The sequence below is a fragment of the Oryctolagus cuniculus genome, chromosome 7, assembly GCF_964237555.1.
Source record: "Oryctolagus cuniculus chromosome 7, mOryCun1.1, whole genome shotgun sequence".
In the NCBI taxonomy this organism is placed as follows: domain Eukaryota; kingdom Metazoa; phylum Chordata; class Mammalia; order Lagomorpha; family Leporidae; genus Oryctolagus; species Oryctolagus cuniculus.
Window position 1 is genome coordinate 140,888,279 of NC_091438.1, and position 23,708 is coordinate 140,911,986.

Sequence of the window (23,708 nt, forward strand, 5' to 3'; positions counted from 1 at the left end):
GGCTCCCGCCTTGGGACGAGCAGCTCCTGCAGGGGCAGCAGAGGCGCTGGATGGCTGGGCGCTCTGCCCTCACAGCGGCAGTGGCTGGATGGAGGCCTTACGGTGCAGGAGCAAGGACTGTGGGCTCAGAGCAGCACTGACTCCTGCAAACAGTAGGGGGCGCCCACGACGCCCGGCATCTGCCGGCAAGGATGCTCTCAAGCCTCTACTCCCTTGGAGTGCACCTGCCCACTTCCAATGGCCAGGACCTTCTCCTGGGCAAGGCATTCTCTGCGCTCAAGGCAGGCCAGAAGTGCCAGGAGCCCAAACCCCTTCCCCAGGAGCCCTCACCCGGTGACTCCTGAGGGTTGGCGTGAAACGCTGCAGCTCCCTCGCCCCTCTGGTGGGCTGCCTCTAGCAGGAATTTGAAATCCCAAGCTTCCCGTGGGCTTAAGCTCTGGTCACCCACTGGGATGAGCCCTGGTGTTTGCTCTTTCTTGGCCTCCTCGCCTTCCCTCCTTCACCTCCCTCCCCCCAACACACACACTCCCTGCTGCTCCAAAAGTAACGGAAAGCACCCAAGTCTTTGCCCCAGGGTCGGCTCTGAGGGACTCCTCCTGCTCTGTTTGCCCTCGCGGACTCGCCTGAGCCCATTTCCTCCGACAGGGCCCAGCCCAGGGCCCGCAGTCGGTGCATAGTGACACGTGCGGGCTGGCAGGCGGCTGTGATGCAGGGCTCTGACTTTTATTAAAGCAGGAGTTTATTTCTACACTTGCTCTCCTGGGCTCCTCCCACCAGCCTGAGGAGGAAAGTACAGAGAACGCTCTGAAAACTCCAGCTGCTTGCCTGGAAACGTAACAGTGGTTTTCTTCAACAGACTTTTGGGAAAGGCCGGTGGGGGGCATGGGCCTGAGAGGCGGGGCTCCAGGGACTGACAGGCTGGTGGAGCCCAGAAGAAGCAGGTAGGAGATGGGGCTGAGGGAGGCAGGGGCAGGGCACATGGGGCAGGGGATGCAGGGATGGCCATGGGGACGTTGCGCAGGGCCGCAGGGTTCCAGTGTCTCCTTGTGGAGGATACCTAGTTTAAAAAAAAAAAAAAACTTTTAAAAGAGAGAGAGGGGCTGGCGCTATGGCATAGTGGGCTAAGCCTCCACTTGTGGCACCAAAATCCCATATGGCTGCAGGTTCAAGTCCTGGATGCTCCTCTTCCAACTCAGCTCTCTGCTATGGCCTGGGAAGGCAACTGAAGATGGCCCAAGTGCTTGGGCCCCTGCACACACGTGGGAGACCTGGAAGAAGCTCCTGGCTTCAGATGGGCTCAGCTCTGGCCGTTGTGGCCATCTGGGGAGAGAACCAGTGGATGGAAGACCTCTCTCTCTCTCTCTCTTGCCTCTCCCTCTCTCTGTACCTCTACCTCACAAATAAATAAATAAAATCCTTGAGGGCGAGGGAGAGGGATAGGGAGAAGGAGGAGAGGGAGAAGAGAAAGAGAGAGAGAGAGAGAGAGAGAGAGAGAGAGAGAGAGAGCTCTCCTCATTGGCAATAAAGAGCAAATATCATCTTATTTGTGGCCTGGCACAGGTTGGCGGGGCTCCAAGGCTGGAGAGTTGCATACCCAGACCTGGCCACCACCGCCTCCAGGCAGGGGAAAGCTCCCTGGAACATGTCCATCGGGATGCCGCTCCCACTTCCCAAAGCCCTAGTATCCCTCCTGTGCCTGGCTCCTCACGCCCAAGTACACAGCAGGGCGCCTGGGGCGCTGGGTGTCCCGAGACACCCTAATGCCTGGGCACCTGAGCGCACGCATGGGCTGCTGTGCCCCTGTAGCTTCTCCAGCTGGCACTGTGACCCCCTCTGCCCTTGGCTTCCAAGAGTCCAGAGTGATTTCTTGGCAGCCCCGGGGAAGCTGGGAACCTCTGGGCACCTGGGAACTCCGGGCTGAGTGGAGGAGCAGGAGCAGAGAGGGTGACGAGCTGACAGCCCGGGCTGGGGGAGGTGCGGCGCCTGCCTTTGCCAGCAGGTGGTTGCAACTCTGGCTGTCCCGGCAGGAATGTGGCCTTGGGGCGCCGATGGGCTCCTTCCGCACTTGCCAGCCCTCTGGCCTGCAGTTTCCCGGGGCTTGCCACTTTCCCCAGGAATGTCCCCAGCATCTGCCACTTCTGCCTCTCACCTCCAATCCTGAGCAGTCGGTAAACACTGAGCTCCTACCTCCCTGTCCTCACGCCCCTGAGCCACCCCTCTGCACGCATCGACCCCAAGATTTCTGCTGTGGCTTCACGTTCCAACAGTCTCCCTCCTCGGACCCCCCAGGAGTCAGCCCCCACCTGAGCCTGCCTGGGCGCCCTCTCCTGCTCCTCTCGGCACTGCAGCCAGTGGGGCCTGGCTTGTCTTTCCTAATGGCATTGAGGACTCCCAGTGGCCTCGGTGCACATCTGCCTCCCCAGTGCCCCCATGTCAGCGCACATCCTGGCTTGGCCTGCGTGATACCCCCAACCATGTGCCATGCTAAGGCCCACAATGCAGGTGGGCTGCCTGAGGCATCCAGACCCCAAGAGGGAAGCCAGCAAGAACAGGATGGCCAAAGAAAATCTTGGCCCCACGTGTGTCAGTCATTGCTCTCTCTCTCTCTCTCTCTTTTTTTTTTTTTTGACAGGCAGAGTGGACAGTGAGAGAGAGAGAGAGAGAGAGAAAGGTCTTCCTTTTTCCATTGGTTCACCTCCCAAATGGTCGCTACGGCTGTTTCGCTGCGCCGATCTGAAGCCAGGAGCCAGGTGCTTCCTCCTGGTCTCCCATGCGGTGCAGGGGCCCAAGCACTTGGGCCATCCTCCTCTGCACTCTCCAGGCCACAGCAGAGAGCTGGACTGGAAGAGGAGCAACCAGGACTAAAACCCAGTGTGCCGGCGTCGCAGGTGGAGGATTAGCCTAGTGAGCCATGGTGCCGGCCAGTCACTTCTCTCTTAATCCTCCCAACAGCCCCTGGGGGAAGGTTTACCATCCCAGTTTACTAAAGGCTAGAGTTCCAATATGAGGGTGCTTCTATAACTTCACGGGAAATGGAATTAAAAGACAAGTTTATTTTGGTGCGAAAGAATTTAGAAAGTCATGCATACAAGGGGGTCTTGACAAAGTTCACAGAAAATGCACATTATGAAAAAAAAGCAACGAATGGATTTCAAGTGTTTTGTGTCCAAATGAACCTGTCTTTTAATTCCATTTTCCAGTGAACACTTTGGGGTGCCTTTGTGAGCTGGTTAACCTGTTCAAGTTCACAGACAGAGAGCACCTAAATTTGAGCCCAGTTCTAACTCATTCCAACGATGTGCTCTTAACCAGGATGATATGGGTCATAGAAACCTTTTCCCGAACAAGGCAGGGTCTGAGTAAGTAAAAGGAAGGAACAAGAGGCAGAAGTATGAGTTTAGGATGCAGCGCAGTGCCAAATGCCTCAGAGTCCTGCGTAGAAATTGCACAGTCCTGTAGGCTGCATGATTAAATATAAAAAACCAGTCATGTTTTGTTGTCACTGAGTGGAAGTCTCCTCCAATGTGTCCCCCCCTCAGCCACAGGGTGAGAAAGGAGGGCTGAGATAAGGGCGAGAAGAGGGTGGCAGGCTGGGCACCTGCTGGGAAAATTCAGTGTTGAACTGACCCAAATGTGAGCACAGATGTTTTTGGACCTGCATAGGATCTGGGAGTTGCCCGATCCTCTTCTTCCTCTCTGCCCACCAGGCTCAAAACCGCCCCAGGGACCTACCTGCCATGGTGTCCGAAAGCCTCCAGCCTGGGGGGGCTTAAGGTGCCGCTGCTTTTGTCTCCAGAAGGCTCCTGGGGAAAAGGCGGTGGTGCAGGGTGAGGCAAATGGAAGCCCTTGGTCCCCAGCCCGAAGCCGTGCACAGCAGAGCTGGGGGCAGTAGGGTGTCTGAAGCAGGTGTGGCCCAGGGAGCCTTCTGCTGCCCGCTTCTGCTCCAACACCAACAGAGGCCAAGCTTTGCAGCTGGCCCCCTCCCTGGGACAAGGCCCTGAAGCAGACCAGAGCCAAAGGCCAGTGGGCACATTGGTTTTGTTGTCAACAGAGGGAGGGAGGCAGGAGAGGCTCCCTAGGACCAGGTCCCCAGCAGAAGCTCCAACTACCGAGTGACCCTCGGCTTCCTCTTCCACCCCTCATCCCACATACCTGAGCTGGGGGCTCGTGGCGTAGCAGATGGTAGCAGGAGGGAAGCCATTGAAGGTGGAGCTCATCGAAGATGTGTAGGCACCCATAGAGGGGAAGACAAGCCAGTCGCCCACGTCCAACTCGGGCAGCTGCAACTCTGCCACAAAGAGCCTGTCGAAGGCATCGCAGGTGGGGCCGTAGAGGGTGCAGGGGAAGAGGGGTGGCTCTGAGCGGAACTCCTGCAGGTGCGAGGGGTGGGGGTCAGCCAGACAGAGGGCTGGCCTCGCCTCACTCTTCCCTGGAAGGAAATACCAGGGCTACACGCTCACTGCCCCGGCGCGGCCTGGCTGCATCTGGCCTGCCTACACAGGGGCCTCAGGCTCCGCATCTGTAACATGGGGCTGTGGGCAGGGTCAAGCAGGTAAGAAAAAGGTGTGAAGTGGGTCCAATAACCACGGTCTGCCCAGAGGGGCTGGGGCAACTCTACAATTCCAGCACATCGTAGTAGAGTCCTCACGTGCTGGATGTGTGACTCGGGTTTATTGACTTACTGCTGGCCACCCTGGACTGCAGGTCCTAGCTCATCGGATCTCTCGGACTTTTGAGAGGAGTTGAGAAAATTCAGGCATTTGTGAGGTTTGTCTAGATCTTTTTTTTAATATTGGCCACTAAAATTTAAAACTGTTGTGGGAGCTAAAAGAAACCCAGGAAACTTCTGTTTTTATCATGTTGGGATGAGAGGCAAACAGACACACAAAGACATATGCACTCACACACACAGACATGCACACAGACATACACACAGACATACAAACACATGTGCACACATAAGCACATGCAGACACACACGTACATACACACATAAGCAATTTGGCACATGCTCAGTCCTGCAGTGGCCAGGAAAGAGACTACTGTACCTGCATGTGCTTTGAGTGTGTGCCCAAAGGACCTGGTCCTCAGTGGGCAGTGGCAGGAGGTGGTGGGGAAACTTGGGGGTGGGGGGACGTGACCGGGTGAGAAGCAGCTGGATCCTTACGGGCATGCCTTTGGAGGCATTGGTACGATTCTCGTGGGACCCTGGTCACTTTTTGGGAGAGGGAGGCTGTTACAAGGGAGCAAGCCTGGCCCCCTCCCAGTCTCCTCCTCTTGTACCCTTGCCACGTGTCCATCCACCAGGGGAGCCTCACTAGAGGCTGAACCAGTAGGAGCTTTAGCCTCCCAAACTGTGAGATACACACGCTTCTTCATAAAGCAGCCAGCCTCGGGTGTCTCGTTATAGCAGGAGAAAGCACAGACACAGAGAGTGACAGCATGCCCAAAGCTGTGTGGCCTGACCACCGACAGTCACAGCCGTCTGTGAGCTGCACCCCACAGGTCAGGTAGGACAGTGGATAGGGGAGGGACATGGTAGCAGGGGTGGCTGGGAGGCCAGGGAGTGGCTATTAGCAAACAGGGAGAAGAATTTCCATGATTGGAAAACAGGCCACCCCAGTGCACACGCCTGGCTGCTGCAGGGGCCCTGAGCTGCGTGTGCAGGTGGGCGCATCCCAGAGTGCACAAACCTGCAGGGAGGGCCTGTGCGGGCTTCCACGTGCCCTTCCCAACGGTGGAGGCCTGGGGCATCTGGGTACTGGGCTGGCCTCTTGGGACTGGAGGGCCACACATGGGGCCCTCTTACCTTCACCACGATGGGAATTCTGGGAGCAGGCTCTCGGAGGAAGACGCGGAAGGAGCCATAGTGGCCGTCGTTGAGATAATACACGAACTTCCTGCGGCCTCCTGGAGCAGGCAGAGGACAGGAGTGAGGGGAGCTCGGTCACTGATCCGACCCCAGCTCCTAGCTAGGGCCCAGCCCCTCTGCCCCTTTCACCCCCAGGATGGGGCCGCTGGGGCGTCCCTGCCCATACAGGGCTGGCCACCCACCGGGCTCCAGCACAGACTTCTTGGCAATGATGTTGACAGCGGCTGTGAAGACAGGCTCTGCGTAGAAGCGGCCAGGCTCCGCGATGACCTCCACGCCACTGCCCTCGGGGAAGGTCTGGGCCAGGGCGGCCTTGATCCCTTTCACCAACTGGGGCAGAGGTAGGGTGGTGGGAAGAGCTTAAGACATCCTACGCAGGTGCACGCGGATTAGCCAAGCCCCTCCCCGCATCAGCCCTTCTGGCCTATGGCGGCCTGCAGGGAGGCTACAGAATGATCCCTGTTCAGCACAGAGGGTGTGGAAGCTAGGACACAGCAGGTCACTTGTGTGAAGTCACAAGGCCATGTGTTGGGGGGAGGTGGTGGTAGTGTGTGTGTGTGCAGGGCCACCAGACTCCCCAGGAAGTCCAAACGTGCAGGCGTTTAATCCAACACACAGCAAGAAGGCAGGTTGCCCCCTGGGCCCAAGGAGGGGAAACCCAGAAAAATCCACAGGGAAACACATACGCGCATGGGCACTTACAGGACATAGGACGCGTGGACCCACGGACACCTGCAGCAGCTCAGCTGATATCTCAAGCCATTCCCCCAGCCCACTGAGCTCACCTGCCTGCCTCTAGCACCTGCCTCCCTCTTCTCTCCCTGAGGGTCTTCTCCAGGGTGCAGGGCAATGAGCACCCCTAGTCCGCAGCCCTCAGCCCTCAGCCCGACGGGAACAGGAGCCAGTGCATAGCACCCCAGCTCGCTGTCCCACACTGGCCCATGCTGACGGGTGCTCTGGCCCCCACAGGGCAAAGCAGCTCATTCAAGAATTTACGACTTTCCTCCCTCCCCTCTCTGACCTGACTTCTCAGGAGCACCACCAGGGATCGGCTCTAAAGGGACTACCTGCACCCGTTTTTGTCACATGGACATGCTTGCATGCATGGCCCCTGTTCACACAGACAGCATGTGTGTGAATGCGTGCAACTGCACACACACACACACTGACGTTCCTGGGGACATCACAGGGCCCTCACTAGTTTACCTCCTCAAACAAGGGCTGGGAGCCCTCCGCTCCAGGAAAGCCGCCTCCAAGATCTAGGAGGCTCATGTCATGCCCGGCCCCGCGACCCATCTCGAACACTTGCTGGCAGTGAGTGATGGCCTGTGCGTAGCTCGTGGGTGTCTGGCAGCTGGAGCCCACATGGAAGCTGAGTGCACCAATCATGTGACATGGGAGAGAGTGGAAGACATAGTTAGAACCACAGAGCCACACAAGCTGAGGATAACCAGGAGAGAGGAAGCAAGGGGCCCAGACACACACAGGGCATGCAGCCACCATGCCAGATGTGGTAACAAACAACTGGGGTGTGCACTGGGTGCAGCAGCCAAGCCACAGCCTGGGACAGCCGCAGCCCACATCGGAGCGCCTGGGTTCCGGTCCCGGATCTGCGTTTTCCTGCGAACACGTGCACCAGGAGGCAGCAGGTGACAGCCCGAGCACTTGAGTCCCTGCCAGCTGTGTGGGAGACTCAGGCAGATCCAGATTCCTGGTTTCAGCCTGGCCAAGCCCTGACTGTTGTAAGCATTTGGGGAGTGAGACCAGCTGATAGAAGGTCTCTCTTTGTCTCTTTCTCTTTCAAATAAGGAAAGAAACAAACAACTGGAAACATACCTACCTACTCTGTATACTCAAGGTCTCCTGCACACCCAGGCTGAGCCATGAAACAGTGTATCAACGAAGGGTGCTCCCTCTGACCCATGTGTTCAGTCCCTCATGTGCACACTGCAACCAGCAGCCCCAGACCCCAGCACTGCTGCGTGGGCTCCCCTGGCCCCTCGTGGACATTTCACACCAAGCCCCTCCCAGAGCAGGGAGGGCTGAAGGAACCATCTTGTCTCGTCCTTGCTCCTTCTGACAGATGGGATCCCCCAGATCCCCAGGGGGCTGCAGCTTGCCCCAGGTTCAGCAAAGACAGGACTAGAACCCAGGTCCCCTGCTACCCCTAGCTCTGGAGTCTTGGCCTCACTCACCTGACTCCAACCACAGCCAAGCCCAGGTCTCTGGCAGACGTGAGCAGATGCCCACATGCCTCCAAACTGGCCCCAAACTTGGCACTCAGGGGGAAGATGCTCTGGCTGTCTTGGGTCCACAGCCGGAGGACCAGCCTGGAGGAGAGGCACAGTGGACAAGGAAGGCTGGGAGAGAGACCTACAGACAGTGCCCCTTCCAGGCCCAGCAGACCCCAGATCTGGTAGGATTTACAATGCCACCGTGTGGCCACCAGCCCAGCCCAAGGGTGCACTTGCGGACACAGCTGCCTTTCCTAGAATACACACGGATAGGGGCATGGTGGAAGCAGACACCGACACCGCGAGCCCAGCTGCATTCCCACGTGTTGTAGAGGAAGGGGCCGAGCGTTAGAAAGTGAAGAGAACTGCCCTTACTCATTTACACCAGGTGAGGGACCACACCAGGATTTGAACTCGCGCCGTGCCACTCCCAATGCAGGACTGTTTCCAGATCCCACCAGCTGCCAGGACACCTTAAACAGGGCCAGGCCAGCTTTTGGCAGATACGTGGTGTGCAGGGTAGGTCGTTTGTGATGGCTCCCCTTCACCCAGCCTGCCTGCAGCCTACCTGGCCCCAGGGTGGTGCTGGGCCACTTTGATCAGCTCCTCCTCGCTGTCGAAGGTCAGGAGCCGCACCCCATGGCGGGCAGCGTACTGGATGTGGGAGATGGACTTGCAGGGGTTGGCATAGATGATGCGCGAGGGGGCCACACCCAGGCCCAGCACCTGCTCCATCTCCACCTGGCGGAGTTGACAGCAGGCTTGTCACTCACTCACGTCCCCACCACTCTCCCACTTTTGGGTAGGAGCCCAGGGCGGGGCCGGTGGGGTGCTCACTGCTGAGGCCTGTGATGTGTCAGGCATTCCTGGTGTTAAAGGCAGTTGCGGCTCAGAACCAATGCCTTACATTTCCACCCAGGAGGAAATCCGGGTGGCTGTCTGGAAGCAACTTGTTAATCGATCCCTCCTGAGTTGTGGGGAGGGGGTCTTCAGCACGGAAGCAGTGAGGTTTGCTAATTGTTCCCAGCTGGAGAGCTACTCCCCATTCCCACCGCCGGGCTCCTGCTCCAGCATCCCTCGCCACCCCAGCTGCCCTCTAGTCTTATTTATTTACTTCTTTATTTTAATAGCAGAGACAGAGATCTCCCATCGGCTGGTTCACAATAGCTGGGAACTATCCTGAGAGTCAGGGAGCCCAGCGCTCCATCCAGATCCCCACGTGGCGGGCAGGGACCCAGTACTTGAGCCCCTCCATGCTGCCTCCCAGGGTGCACACCAGCAGGAAGCTGGAATCGGGAGTGAAGCCGGGACTCAGACCCAGGCGCTCAGATACAGGATGTGGATGTCCCAACAGCTGTCTCAACCATTGCCTCAAACTCCCGCCCCCAAATTCCCTCTCTTAAGGCCTCAGGGATGGCTCCCTCCCAGTGTAAGCAAACAGCGCAGGCATCTCTCTTCCTTACTCTACTCGAGCCCCAGGGCAGGTGAGTCCCTTCAGGCTGCCTCCTCTTCCACGAACTGGGGCCCTCGCTCCTCCCACCCTGCAGAGCTGTTGGGAGGGTCCAGGAGAAAGGTGGAAGCAAGGCCCCTACAGGGTGCTTCGTGCACAGCACTGCTCGCCGGGACAGGGCGCACTTGCTTATTAACGACGCTGTAGCTTGATGAGCTCAACCTCTTCCTGGAAGGTCCCAGCTGACCCTCAGCAAGCACAGGCTCACCTGGCTGGCGCAGTCGAAGCCAGTGCCCAGGGCAGCCAGGACACGCAGCACCCAGGGGCTGTTGTTGCACTTCACGGAATAGAAGGTCAAGACTCCCGGCAGGGCCTGGCAGAAGGTCTGGTGGCGGCGGGCCAGCACGTCCAGGTCAGCCACCATGAAAGGGTCCCGGCTGTCCTGTGGGCGGGAAAGCTGGTGGTGAGCTGGCTCATCTAACCTCACGGCGCTGGGAGGTGACTGCTCTCGTTATCCCCGTGTTACAGATGGGGAACGAAGGCGCAGAAACGTGAAGTCGCTGGCTCAAGGTCACACAGCAAGGGCGTGGAAAGATGGGATCTGAACCCAAAGAGCAAGAAGATAAACGAGTTTATAGACCAAAGCTGGGGACAAGATGGGTCTGGCAGCCATCCTGATGGCGTGGCACTGGGTAAAATCCCGGGAGTCTGGGGCGTGGGGTCAGAGGGCTACAGAGGAACTGGCTCACGACCCCCAGCAGAAGGGAGCCCTGGAGAAGACTTCACCTAAGTGACGCATAAAACCACGAAGCAGGGTCTTGTTCCCGCCCTCCCCTCCATACCCCGGCACGGAGCTCCTGGATCCTCCTCAGCGCCACCTGCTGCCCAGACTCCCCTGGTCCCAGGGTGATCAGCTCCTTTGTCCATGGCTTTTGGAGGGGCCCCGGACTCTCCTGCAGGCTCCCCAGAGGGGTGCTCATCCCCGACTCTCCAACGGAGTCCTCCACTGGGCACTGTCCCGACATCCTGGAAAGAGCTTGTTCTGAGGACCTGGCTTCCTCCTGCTCCCCCCCCCTCCTCATCTTCCTCCCCCACCACCCCTACTACCTCGGCCCAGGAGAGCCCAGGTCAGTGAACCCATGTCCCCGCCACAGAGCAGCATGAACTCCATGCAGTTCACGGGAACTTTCCTACCTGGCCCCAGCCCAGCCTGCACCAGAGACACAGGAAAAATGAAGGGGAAGTCCAAGACCCTCCAGACTACCGGACAACAGAGCTAGGCCCTAGGAGATGACCGTGTCCACCAGCCACCTTTACCAACAGGGACAAGACACCAGGAGAGAGGAGGAGACTTGGCCAAAGTCAGTGGATGGTGGCAGAGCTTGAACTAGAACCTGGGCTCCCTAGAGGAGCCACTGGAGCCACTGGAGCCGCAGGTCCCCGGGATTCAAGTGGGGTCAGCCTGAGTCAGAGGCAGTCGGGGCTGCAGCTGGGAGCCCCACTCCGCACGGACTCACCTCGTGGGTCAATGGTGAGCCTGGGCTTCAGGTCGATACCTGTGGGAAGAGCACAGTCTACTTGGATCTCAGTGAGTAGGGGAAGTGCCTCCCAGGTGTTTCCTCCAAACCTTGGCTCCCCTTGCCTGCCCAGCCCGCACCTCCCAAGGCAGGAGAATATAGCTTCCCAGATCTGGCCATGTGACAGGTGCACAAGCTGGAGGCGGACTCCTGCTGTGTATGAGTGTCAGCAACCATCCAAGCGGAGGGAGCCTGGGGACACTCCCACCAGCCTCCAGCTCGCCCAGAGATCACCAGGTCACGCAGCTACCCACGAGTGGATGTGGCAGTGGAATCAAGACCTCAGACCCCAACGTGAGCCGGTTCTGCTGCCTTGCCCTCTGCTGCAGATTGAAGTGTCAGGCTGGAAGTTTCTGCAAATGGGAACACAAGCCTGCCAGTGTCACTGTGTCCCAGGCACAACCTTCCCCTCCCCCCCCACTCCCCTACCCCACCCCACTCCCGCCCATGCAGGCTGCTGAGCCCTCCCGCTGTGACCTGCAGGCCCCCAGGCTGAAACCACTGAGATGTCACTTGTCACCTCCTGCAAGCTGACACCCCACTTTTGTGCGGTGACCCAGAGCCTGTGCCTGGTGACCCAGAGCCTGTGCCTGTTCCAGGGAAAGACTGTGGGGCATGGGGTGGGGGCACGGCAGAGATGGCGGAGAACGGCTGGGCCCACGGCTCGCTGGGCCCAGAGCAGCAGAGATGGGAGTCCCGGCTCAGAAAGAGGAAAGCGCGTTCTCTCCTTGACCCTGCGCCCACCATTCTCCCCGCCTTCCCTGCAGCTGCCTCCAGCTCCAGCACAGGGGTGAGCTCCCCGGGGTGACGCCAGCCTGGGTTACCACTCACAAGCTGCCTGACTCTGGGCAAGCTGGCCGACTGCTCTGAGCTCCAGGTCTTTCATCCGCACAGCGGGACTTCAGGGGCCAAGCATGAGGATGAAGAGAGACGGTAAGAGTAAGAGCTTCACTCTCATCTGAATTTGCGTTTCTGTCTGTAGGAATTTTCCCTGTCAGAGTGGGTGACTTAAAGACACACACACACACACACACACACACACACATTTTCTTAAACCAGACATAAACAAGTTCCCTGCATTTCTGTGTCCCCCCGTGCCTGGTCTAAGACGTAGCAGAGGAGTCGCTTCAGTCAACGTTTGCAGGACACGAGTGGGCTTTTGGTGTGGCTGTGAACACACTGCCTGGTTTGCCTGCATCCCATATTGGAGTGCGTGGGTTCAAATCCAACCTCTGCTTCCTGCTAATGGGTGCCCTGCGAGGCAGCAGATGACGGCTCACGTTCTTGGGTATCTGACACCCATGTGGAAGACCCATAAGCAGTTCCTGGCTCCTGTGGCTTTGGCCTGGCCCAGCCTTGACTGATACAGGCACCTGGGAGGAGTGAATCAGTGGGTAGAAAACCTCTCTCTCTCTGTCACTCTGCCTTTTGAGTAAAATTATATATTACGAAAGTTATATCTGTGTATATTTGATTGTAGAGCAAGCAAATAAACAGATGGCTGATGTAGCTAATGCCTGGGCAGTCTGTGATTTACTTCAAGGCCTGTTTGGCTCCCCAGCCTGCTGGGATCCAGAGCAGATAAAGCAATGGCAGAACAGCTGAGGAGTGGACAGTGCAGCCATGGAGCCCCAGATGCGGAAGGGAAAGCCTTGGAACAGCGGGGCCGGGCGACCACTGCGCCACTGGAAAGTGAGGTCTACTTGGTTCCTCGCTTCCCCCTAAAATAAATGTGAAGTGGGCTCAAGAGTCGAACAGCTATTTTTAAACACACCATAAATATTCTTTAAACATGGACTTGATCATCATGTATCACGTCTTTACACTTTTTTAAGCTTGCAGGGGACAGAAAAGCTGGCCCTGTGAGGGAGGGACATGTTGGTGGCACCAGATCGAGAAGTCGTGCACACTCATAAACACAGACTCTGTTCTTCCTGGGAGTCAGGATGGCAGTCGGGGGTGGGGGAGTAGTGTGCAAGGCAGTGGGGCCTGAATGAGTCATTGCTGCTCAGATTTTGATTCTCTCACCTAGAAAACACTAGGGAGTATTGCATCATCATTATATTCTTCTTTGTAATCCCAACTCTTGACCAAATGATTTCACCTTTCCTGGGCCTCCTTTTTCTCATCTAAACTAGAAATAGGTCTCACGCTATGGCGCAGTGGGTTGAAGTCCCTGCCTGCAGAGCCGGCACGCCACATGGGCGCCAGTTCAAGACCCGGCTGCTCCACTTCAGATCCAGCTCTCTGCTATGGCCTGGAAAAGCAGTAGAAGATGGCCCAAGTCCTGGGGCCCCTGCACAAGTGTGGGATCAGCTCAGTTCTAGCCATTGCAGCCATTTGAGGAGTGAACCAGCAGATGGAAGACCTCTCTCTGTCTCTACCTTCCTCTGTAACTCTGCCTTTCAAATAAATAAAACAAAAATAAAAAGCTGGACATAACATTGGTACCAGGCGCTGGCATTGTTTGAAGACTAAATAAGATAATTCAGGCAGCGACTCGGCTGCAGCACTGTTGGTTTCTGTCACTAGCATTTGAGGGCTGTCCTTGGGCATAATCCGTCCTCTCCTGCCTGACACACACACCAGGAGAAAGCACTCAGTAACAGCACTGACAGCTCTAGTTACTCAGAGGGCTGCGAGCTGCGTGTGCAGAGGTCTGGGGTAATCAGAGAGGGCAGGACCCCACCTAAATCCAATGACTTCCAGGACTCAGAAAAGTGATCTCCGAAGGCAACCTCAGCGCTGGGTCTAGGGCAGATCAACACTGTGCGCACAAAGTGGCCACCTCTCCTGGCCAGTACTCCCGTTCTCCCAACCCCAAGACCCTCCGCTCCACCCTCTCCCCACATCCCACTCTCTTCCAAACCTTTGCTGATGGTTCTCCTTCTGCCTGACACCCTTTTCCTGAGGCCTGGCCAGTGGCCTTCACCCCCAGTGTAGCCCTTGAATGCCACTGTCTGGTCCCCTTCATCCCCAGTGTCGTTTCCAGTGTGTCCCTGAGCCTGTGGTGAAATGGTGCTGGCCACCCACTCAGTTCATTTACACTGAGTGACCACCACACTCCTACTGTTACTGAAAGTCTGGTCCTTGTGGATGGTGCTGTTTCAGAACAGTGGAGATAAGGTTTGAAGGCAAGGGAAAGAGAAATCTATGGATGTCTATTTCAATCAATTATTATTTCAATCAATTGATTGAAAGTTTGATCTATTGATAGGTGAGGAACAAGCACACTGACACCTCGGTCAGCGCCTCCTCCCCGGGGAGGGTGGCTCAGAGGTTTAAGGAGTTCAGAAGGGGAAGGCGTGCTTGGGAGGCCACGACTGATGGGACACCAGGAAGTAGACACAGGGGCTTGGGAGTGAACGGCCAAACCCCGAAACCGGCTGCAGCGCTGATAACAGGATGTCTTGAATACATCTCAAATGTCAGTGCAGTTTCTTGAGAAGCATGGTGCGGGGACCCAGCCGACTTGCTCCTGACCTGGGTGGGACGTAACAGCACGTTCTGCCCGAGAGAGAGCTGCAGAGCTCCACCTGGCTGGCATCTGGAAGGGGCCAGCGTTTCATTAACCATCACGACGCCCACTCACCCTGGAGTCTGTGGCTGTTAAGGCTCACTGTGCACCCCGTTGCGCCCTGGCTCGTTACCTGCACCACCTACTCCTTGTTACAGCATTATGAGTCAGATCTGTTCACCATTTCCAGGATCAGGCAGAAGGAACGGTGTCCCAGGGCCCATTTCTACTCAAAGAGCAGCCACCCAACAAGCCACATGGCTAAGCCCGAGCTAGTAGGGGGAGGACTGGAAGCCTCCCACGGGGAGCAACAGCGAACATTTTGGCAGTAGATCAGGCTGTCACACTCCTCACCCTTGACATTGGATACCGCCATGGGATGTGCTGGCTTTGCTTTGGGTAGGGTGAGTGTGGCCCCCAAAGTTTCGTGTGTTGGCAACTTGGTCCCCAGTGTGGCGAGGAAGAGGGGGTAGCCTCCGGTGGGGGGGGGTGTTGCTGGGGGCTGTGCCCTTGGAAAGAATGACTCTGGTGGGTTCTCAGAAAAGGTTGCCCCACCCCCACCCCCGTCCGGCTTCCTCTCTCACCTGGCGATCCTGTTCCGCTCACTCCCGCCTGGATGCCATGTGTCAAGAAGCCCTCAGTAGAGCTAGGTCCATGCTGTTTGGCCCTCCAGCCTCCAAAACTCAGCTAAATCAACCTCTTTTCTTTATCAAGAACTCAGCTTCAGGGACTGCGTTATAGCAACAGAAAATGGACTAGTAGACGAGCTATGGCTCACAAAATAGGAGCCAACCTGCTACATTCCCTCCAGCAGGGAGCTGCGAGAGCGGCTGCTTCCCCACCGGCTCTGCTCCCCTCCCAGCAGCCATCAGCAGGTGGCGGTCTCGCTCTCAGCCTGGGTCCCGGCGTGAGGGCGGAAGACAGCAGAGCCCCTAGGTACCCCTTCGTGGACATGACCTTGCAGGCAGCCACAACCTTGTAATCCTGAGATGAGAGGGTTGTTTGCTACTCCAGTGTCACCCATGCAGCTCAACACAGACCTCTTTGGGAAGACTTCATTACTGACAGGCCCCAGGAGGAGGAGCTCTGAATGGGACGCAGGCGTAGGCCAAATGGGAAACCACCCAGGACACTGCTTTTCTTAGGGATTAAAACAGCGTAGGCCACATAACCAGGTCAAGAACATGATATTTCTAGAACTTCTCTCTTACATGTGATTCAGTCATTCATTCACCAAATATTCGGTGAGTACCTACTATGTGCAATGAATGAGCTGCAAATGGCGTAAACAGAATGGCATGGAGCCCACATAGGATAGTTGGAAAGGAGATGTTGAGGAGTTGCCCAGGGCCCTGTGAGCCCATCAGGGGCATGCCCGTTAGGTACAGGAAATGCAAGCCTTGTGCTCTGCCCGCTGAGACATGAAAGTGTGAGGAGGAGCTGAATTCTTCAGAACAGGGGAGGAAGGGCCTTGGGGAACCCCAGAGAAGACGTAGACCAAGGGCATCTCGTGTCACAAACGGCCTCTGGGCATCAGATGTGTAGAGAAGAATAGCAAAAGGGAAAATATGGACAGAAGCTGCTTCTGAAGTTTTCTCTGAACTTTTCCTCTCTTTTCTTTTCTCAGCTAAAAACACCAACCTAGTTTTCTTGATCTCCATCTCACTGTTTGAACCTTATTTTTTAGAATTTTTCTTTGAATAATACCATAATGCATGGTTTTATCATAGGTCACTCACGACGCTACATGAGACTGATGGCCGAGAGAGTCCCTGAACAACGGTCCTCTCTTCCGGAGAAGCCACTCAGAAGTCTGGTTGGGAGAGACAGGGCTCGTTCTGCTTACGGGGGGTCCAGTGGTGGGAGGGCTGGCCAGTACTCGGCCAGAGGGCACAGCAAGCACGGTTGGCTTGTGGTCAAGCAGCCACGTGTTGGCATCAACAGCTTGGTGTTGCCATCTACGCAAAGACACGAGCTGCAGGTGCATCGGGTTTACCTCTGCCCTCCTCCCCAGATCCCACCTAAGTCGTTCACCCGGGGAGGATAACATGGGAGGCCTAGCACAGAGGCCGGCCTGCGCCAGCAACATTCTTTCTCTCGGGGGAAGAACAGTGTTATGAGCCTTCTCCACACTCCACCCTTTCGGTGCCCTTCCACCAACCCCACCACCACCTTTACGTTCCATTCACGTCCCGCACAGTCCCTGGGGTGGCCCCCATGAGGCACACTGCGTCCAGATCTCCCAGATACAAGAAAGCGCACATCACCAAGAGGCTCTCAACAATTGAAATGAGAGCCTGAACATCAGCAACTACTGCACGAGCCACCCCAGTGCATCCCGGACAGAGCAGTCCATGAAGAGGTGGCAAACGTGCTAGCTGGCTTCATTGTGTCCGGCCAGCTGCCCTGGGTCCCTGCTCTTGTTCCACTTCCGGACAAGCGTCCAATCAACGGTGTTCACTGTGGCGGCACCAGGGCAGACCAGAGGTGAAGGACTCCCAGCAGGCAGACTCGTTATTCACCAGAGCCAGATCCCAGACCCCTCTGAAAGACTGTTGCCTAGAGTTGGGCCAGGGGTGGTGACAGATGCTGAATAGGTACTAGTAGGGACAAGTCATGATCAGCAGGTGGAATGCATGCAGCAGTGACCGGTCTTGACACCGTACTGTGACACCCAATGAGCCCTCCTGGGTGGGTGCACCAGGCTCCGGAGTTACTAAATCCAGGCAGAGCTGTTACGGGAAATACTGAAGGCAGAGCTCTGGACAGCCACAGGGAGACTGCAGTGATTCTCTCACTACTTATTTGCCCCACTCGCCTGCAACTTGGGGGTTGCCATCGGGTTGTGTATTAGGCCCTCCCAGGGCGCACCAGCACGGATCCAGCCGTACCTGCCAGGGCCACCTGGGAGTAGTACTCTTACCTGGCCCAATATCTACCAGAGCTGGGAGGAACAAAGTTATCTGTGCCCATGGAGGTTAGATGTTGGCTTCCTGGGTTTTAATTTGCAGCTCTACAGGGACTGCAGCACACGTCCTCTGTTCCTCTTTGCTAGCTCCCTGCTTCCTACACCATATCCCCACTCAGAGATTTTCATCCATAATCTTTTTTAAGATTTTATTTATTTATTTGAGAGGCAGAGCCACAGACAGAGAGAGGGAGAGATAGAGAGAAAGGTTTTCCATCCTCTGGTTCACTCCCCAAATGGCCAGTGCTAGGCCAATCCAAAGTCAGGAGCCAGGAGCTTCCTCTGGGTCTCCCAAGCGGAAGCAGGGGCCCAAGGACTTGAGCCGTCTTCTACTGCTTTCCCAGGCCACAGCAGAGAGCTGGATCAGAAGTGGAGCAGCCAGGACTAGAGCCTATGTCCATATTGGATGTTGGCACCACAGGTGAAAGCTTAGCTCACTATACCACAGAGCTGGCCCCCAGCCACAGTCTTTATGGGAGATCGAGGGAGAAATGTCTGTTTTCCATACCTTCTTCATGCAGTGCCAGGGCTTCTCCCTGCCTAGCAAGGGAATAATCATCCTTTTCTTTAAAAAAAAAATTATTTTGGGCTGGCGCCGCGGCTCACTAGGCTAATCCTCCGCCTAGCAGCGCCGGCACACCGGGTTCTAGTCCTGGTCGGGGCGCCGGATTCTGTCCCGGTTGCCCCTCTTCCAGGCCAGCCCTCTGCTGTGGCCAGGGAGTGCAGTGGAGGATGGCCCAGGTGCTTGGGCCCTGCACCCCATGGGAGACCAGGAAAAGCACCTGGCTCCTGGCTCCTGCCATCGGATCAGCACGGTGCGCCGGCCGCAGCAGCCATTGGAGGGTGAACCAACGGCAAAAGGAAGACCTTTCTCTCTGTCTCTCTCTCTCACTGTCCACTCTGCCTGTAAAAAAAAAATTATTTTATTTACTTGAAAGGCATTGAGAGAGAGGGAGAGAAGCAGTGATTTTTTAAATAATTATTTATTTGAAAGACAGAGTTACAGAGAGAGGTAGAGCCAGAGAAAGAGAGAGGTCTTCCATCCACTGGTTCACTCCCCAAATGAGTGCAATGGCCAGAGCTGAGCTGATCCACAGCCAGGAGCTTCTTCTAGGTCTCCCACGCAGGTGCAGGGGCCCAAGGAGTTGGGCCATCTTCAACTGCTTTCCCAGGCCATAGCAGAGAGCTGGATGGGAAGTGGAGCAGCCAGGACTCAAACTGGTGCCCATATGGGGTGCCAGCACTGCAGGCGGTGGCCCTACCTGCTACGCCACAGCGCCGACCCCCACAGGAAGAGATCTTCCATCCGCTGGTTCACTCCCTAAATACATTCAAAGCTGGGCTGGTCCAAGCCAAAATCAGTAGCCTGGAACCCCATCTGGGTCTCCCATGTGGGTGGAACTTGGGCATCTTCCTCTGCTTTCCTAGGCACATAAGCAGGGAGCTGGCTTGGAAGTGAAGCAGCTGGGGCTCAAGCTGGCACTCCAATATGGGCTGCTGACTCTGTGGGCAGTGGCTTAACCCTCTGGGCCACAGTGCTGGCCTGCAAAAAGTTTTTTCTAACTAACCTAGATATTTAGTTTGGACAGCTAGAAGTTCGCCACCAGTCATTGTCGATGGCAGGAATCCCTGCACAAGTATCATTTTTACATGAAATGGTCAAATTCTGGAGGAGACTCATGTGACAATGAGGATGAGTGTACATGGGATGGAAAAGGAACAGGAGTAAGAGCCACAGCCACAGTGAGTGTTCTAGCAGCACCATGTGGGATCCTTTCCATTTAAATGCAGTTCATGAGAGGGGGCTCCTTCTCGCCAAGGTATTCTTAAATTAAAAAAAAAATAGGTCTCCTGGGGAGATTAGCTATTCGTGATCTTTGGAATCTGGCACTAGAAGAATCTTGCTGCCATATTTTTTCAAAGCCTGCACCTGACCTAAATGGATAATGTTCTGTTTGCTCTTGGGTGTCTGAATAAAATTAGGTCAGGGGCAAGGAAGGGCTTCTCATAAAACATCTCAAGAGGGTCAAGCTGAGGGAGCCTGGGTGCCGTCTGCCTCCTAAGGAGGGTGATGGGCAGTAGTTTGCGCTAGAGGCTGCCCTATCTGCCGCTGCGGTCCCAGGCTGGCCTGCCACACTGCTCGCAGCTTCCCTGGGTGGATGCCGCACGCCGCTGGCACCTCTGCTGTTACAGGGTTTCCACTGCAGCTCTGCTTTCTCAGCCTCACACCTCACACACAGGCCCACCCTCACACGCTCCTCTTTGAGATCTTTCTGCAAGCTGTCACCCTCCCCTAAATTTTGTGTCCTGTCCACCTCCAAAACCAGCACTGTATGGACAACACCAAGACCGGCCACCAACAGGGGGCGCACCTGGAACTCCTTCGTGAAAGGACTCCCTGGAAGATAGTCTCTGGGCAGTGATGGGAGGGGGAGCCTCAAAGAGGGGGAGGCCCTGAGGGTCTTTCTCCCCTTGACTTGTCTGTCAACACATGGCTGCCTTTTGCCTGGACTTACGTCTTCACCCAGTGATTTCTCAGTGGCGTTTTCCAATTTTTAAAAAAAAGATTTATTTATTTATTTGAAAGAGTTAGAGAGAGAGAGAGAGAGTCTTCCATCTGCTGATTCACTCCCCAGATGGCCACAGTGGGCTGGAGCGGGGGGTCAGTTCATGGGAGTCGATGGGGAATCACCCTGGCTGGAAAAGCCTCCTGTGAGCTAGAGTGAGAGTGGATTGGTTCAGACCTGGCGTCCCAGGGTTTTTCACATGTCCCTTGGCTGCCAGGCATCCCCAGGACTCCCTTGCAGGGCCCCCCAGATCTCAGATCCCTGCTACCCAGGCTCAGGCCCCTCCATGACGTGTCTACAGGGTTGCTCTCAGAGATTTCCCAAGCCTGAGCTTCAATACCTCAAAGGCTGCAGCCCGCTCAGTGCTCCAGGTTCAGCCAGCAGGGGTGTGATCTGGCCACCCCTGAGAGCTGCTGATTGAAGGGAGAGTTAGAAGGCGTAGATGGAAGAGAGGTTAGCAACAGAAACAAGGAGACCTTCCTGGCAAAGAGGCCAAGGCCTTCCAACACAAGGGAGACGACCGTTGGGAGAAAGTCACTGACCTGTCACCAGGGGAAGCCAGCTTGCCTCCGCCCCTTTCTGCCTTAGAGTTCAGAGGGATGAAAGTAGCGATAGTAAAGCAGTTTATTAAAGCACATTCCAAGGGAGGGACGGGACAGCAGAGAGAGCATGTGGCAACCTTTCTTCCTGGTTTGGGCTTTTGTCCCGAAAGTGTGAGGGGCATTGACCAGTGATGTGGCCGTGATGCTCATGATTGGCATTTGTGATTGACATCTGGGGGTTGCACACCTTTGGACCCTCTCTGCATGTGGCTATAGACCAGACTTTTCAGGTGAGGCAGAGCTCCCATTTTATCGAGATAACTGAGCCACAGTGAAGCTGTGAAGTGGGCAATCTTGGCAGGGCCTGGGAGGAGAGCAGGTCCTTGGTTTCAGCCCTGGAGGAGAGTCCTGTGGTGCCTCCCGGCCACTCGTGTCTAATTATTTGCCTGTAATTCCTCCCTCAAGTAATAGGACCCCAATTCTTTGGGGAGCCTGAGCAGTGACACTCTGGCTGCTTCACGATGATATTGGGTGTCTGGGGTCCCCACACTTGCTGTCTGTTGATCGGTGAGGGTTTATCTATATCCATCCAGGAGTCCAAAGTGCATGTCACTGTCGGGAGTGACGTGGTCATACCCCTCCCGAAGAATCATCTGGAGCCAGATGGGTTCTATGCAGGAAGAGAGAAAGTGAACAAGCATGTTGAAGAGACATGGTCCAAATCTACAAAAAACCGACAGGAAAGGAAGCAGGAGGCGGAGAGGCCCTAGGTTGGTAGAGGAGTCAGAGCAGGGTAAATGTGGTTGCACAGCGTCCTCTCCACTGGCAGGGAAGGACCAGAGAGAGGAGAGAACAGCACAGGGAGAGTCAGAGGGGAGCTTCAGGAGGTTCCTCCCGAAACGACTGTTTTTGTTCCCAGTTCGTGTAGAATGTCTCTGCCAACTAGGGGGCGGGGCATTCCAGCATGACCAGGAAAGTGCCGGTGACGCTCTGTCCATCCCACACAGCATCAGTGGTAGGGTAACAGGTTTAGAGGCAGATTCACAGACACTCCTAAAGTTGTGCAGGAGTAAGAAGCTTCCAGGGAAGGAGGTCGGAACAGAGTAGGCCCCGTGTCCTCGAAGGATGCCATTGTCCTACCCGCTACGCCCATTTGTACCCTTGGCTCCAGTCCAGTGATGGTGACCTCTTACATGGGGGTCAGCTGGAGAGGGCATCCTCAGTGCTGAACAAATCGGGCACTGGTGCTGGCCTCTGACCTGAGGGTCCTTGGACGCAGGAGGCAGAGGGCTGGCCCAATGGCCCATCTGCTTACGATGAAGACAGGCAGACTTAGGGGTGGGAGGCGGTGTGTCTGTCCTTGTTAGGGCACTCTTTTGCCCGATGCCCATGTCAGCGGCACATGGCACAGTTAGAGTCACCTTTGTTTGCCTGGATTGGGGTACCTTTGGACATGGCCTTGAAGGGCCGCTATTATCTGGGCGTGCCCACTATCTCTTCATCTTTTCTTCTCCAAGCCATGGCCTCAGTTTCCTGGTCTTGATTCTGAAGGCTCGTGTAGCTGGAGCATGCAGCTCATCTGGAGTCACCTGAGGATTTTGAACAGGCTCTGGGAAATTCTGTCCGATATCAGGGGCAGGTTGGGTTACAGATGTGTCCTCACAAATTCTTGGTCCCTCACAGGAGGACAAGTCTAGGTTTGCCAAGACCCTCATGCAGATGCTCAAAGAAGGTGGTAGGATTCCCCCTGGAGCCTGACTGATGGCTGCCACCTTAGGATGGCTGATGACCTTCTAGCATTCTTAAGGTCATTTTTTTAAAAGATTTATTTATTTATTTTGAAAGTCAGAGTTAGAGAGAGGGGGAGAGAGAGAGAGAGAGAGAGATCTTCCATCCACTGGTTCACTCCCCAGATGGCTGCATCAACCAAGCACTGGGCCAGGCTGAAGCCAAGAGCCAGGGTCTTCCTCATGGGAGGCAAGGGCCCAAGCACTTGGGCCATCAGCAGTGAGCTGGATCTGAAGTAGAACAACCAGGATGTGAACCAGCGTCCATGTGGGATGCTGGCATTGCAAGCAGCAACATAACCTGCTACACCAGGATGCTGACTCCATAAGGCCATTCTTAACATGTAACAAATAAGGGCTGTCACTGTGGCGTAGCAGGTAAAGCCACTGCCTGCAGCGCCGGCATCCCACATGGGCGCCAGTTGGAGTCCCGGCTGCTCCACTTCCGATCCAGCTCTCTGCTATGGCCTGGGGAAACAGAAGATGGCCCAAGTGCTTGAGTCCCTACACTCACCTGGGAGACCCAGAAGAAGTTCCTGGCCCCTGGCTTCGGATAGGCACAGCTCTGGCCATTGCAGCCAACTAGGGAGTGAACCAGAGGATGGAAGATCTCTCTCTCTCTCTTTCTCTCTCTCTCTGCCTCTCCATCTCTGTGTAACTCTGACTTTCAAATAAATAAATAAATCTTTAAAAAAAAACATGTAACAAATAGTGATCCCTAAAACGAGTGCCTTCCTTGGTGGTATAGTCCCACGGGGCTCTTTGAATGGCCTCGCCTTGCTCCCCAGTGGGGAAGCCACATTCGTGTGGCTTAAGCTGTCAGCAAACTTCCCAGCCTCTCCACAGCCTTGCTCTTGTTCTGCTCCAGTTACAGTCTGATTAAAGGTAATTCAGAGATCCCTCCAAGTCAGGGCCAAAGCCCGAGTAATACGGTGCAGGACTTCATGTAGCCATCAGGTTGTCAGAGACGCTTCCAAGGTCTGCCTTAACCTGTTTAAGTTCTGTCCGTGAGAAAGGCTTGTGCGTGAGCTGTGGGCCAGATCCACCGGGCGCGTCTACCGGGGGCAGGCTTCAGAGGGGGTCGGCGGTGCTGCTGCCCCAGGGTATGGAGGAGGTGGAGGGGTTGTAGGTTCTGTAGGGGTTGGTGAGGCAAGGCTAGGGTTAGGAGCAGGGGCTGAGAGGACCTCCATATTG

General features: G+C 55.9%; 1 protein-coding gene across 1 annotated transcript; it reads right to left on the bottom strand.

The window, feature by feature from the left end:
* Positions 1-717: 717 nt before the first annotated feature.
* On the bottom strand, positions 718-10,603 carry LOC100344262 (ornithine decarboxylase). Its single transcript, XM_051832065.2, has 10 exons — positions 10,399-10,603; positions 9,825-9,998; positions 8,675-8,847; positions 8,068-8,202; positions 7,079-7,244; positions 6,055-6,202; positions 5,810-5,910; positions 4,153-4,370; positions 3,733-3,803; positions 718-1,057 (listed from the first exon to the last, which is right to left on the bottom strand). The coding sequence occupies exons 1-9, from the start codon at positions 10,579-10,581 to the stop codon at positions 3,770-3,772; spliced, it is 1,332 nt and encodes a 443-aa protein (XP_051688025.2). The 5' UTR covers positions 10,582-10,603; the 3' UTR covers positions 718-1,057; positions 3,733-3,769.
* Positions 10,604-23,708: the final 13,105 nt, after the last annotated feature.

What these genes read in the sequence shown, in the direction of transcription:
- LOC100344262 (XM_051832065.2), bottom strand. Translation starts at nt 10,581, where the DNA reads ATGTCGGGACAGTGCCCAGTGGAGGACTCCGTTGGAGAGTCGGGGATG. An exon ending in TCCAGGAGCTCCGTGCCGGG is followed by an intron (nt 9,999 to 10,398) that starts GTATGGAGGGGA and finishes TCCCGCCCACAG; the next exon opens with GACAGCCGGGACCCTTTCAT. An exon ending in GCCACGAGCCCCCAGCTCAG is followed by an intron (nt 3,804 to 4,152) that starts GTATGTGGGATG and finishes CCTTTTCCCCAG; the next exon opens with GAGCCTTCTGGAGACAAAAG.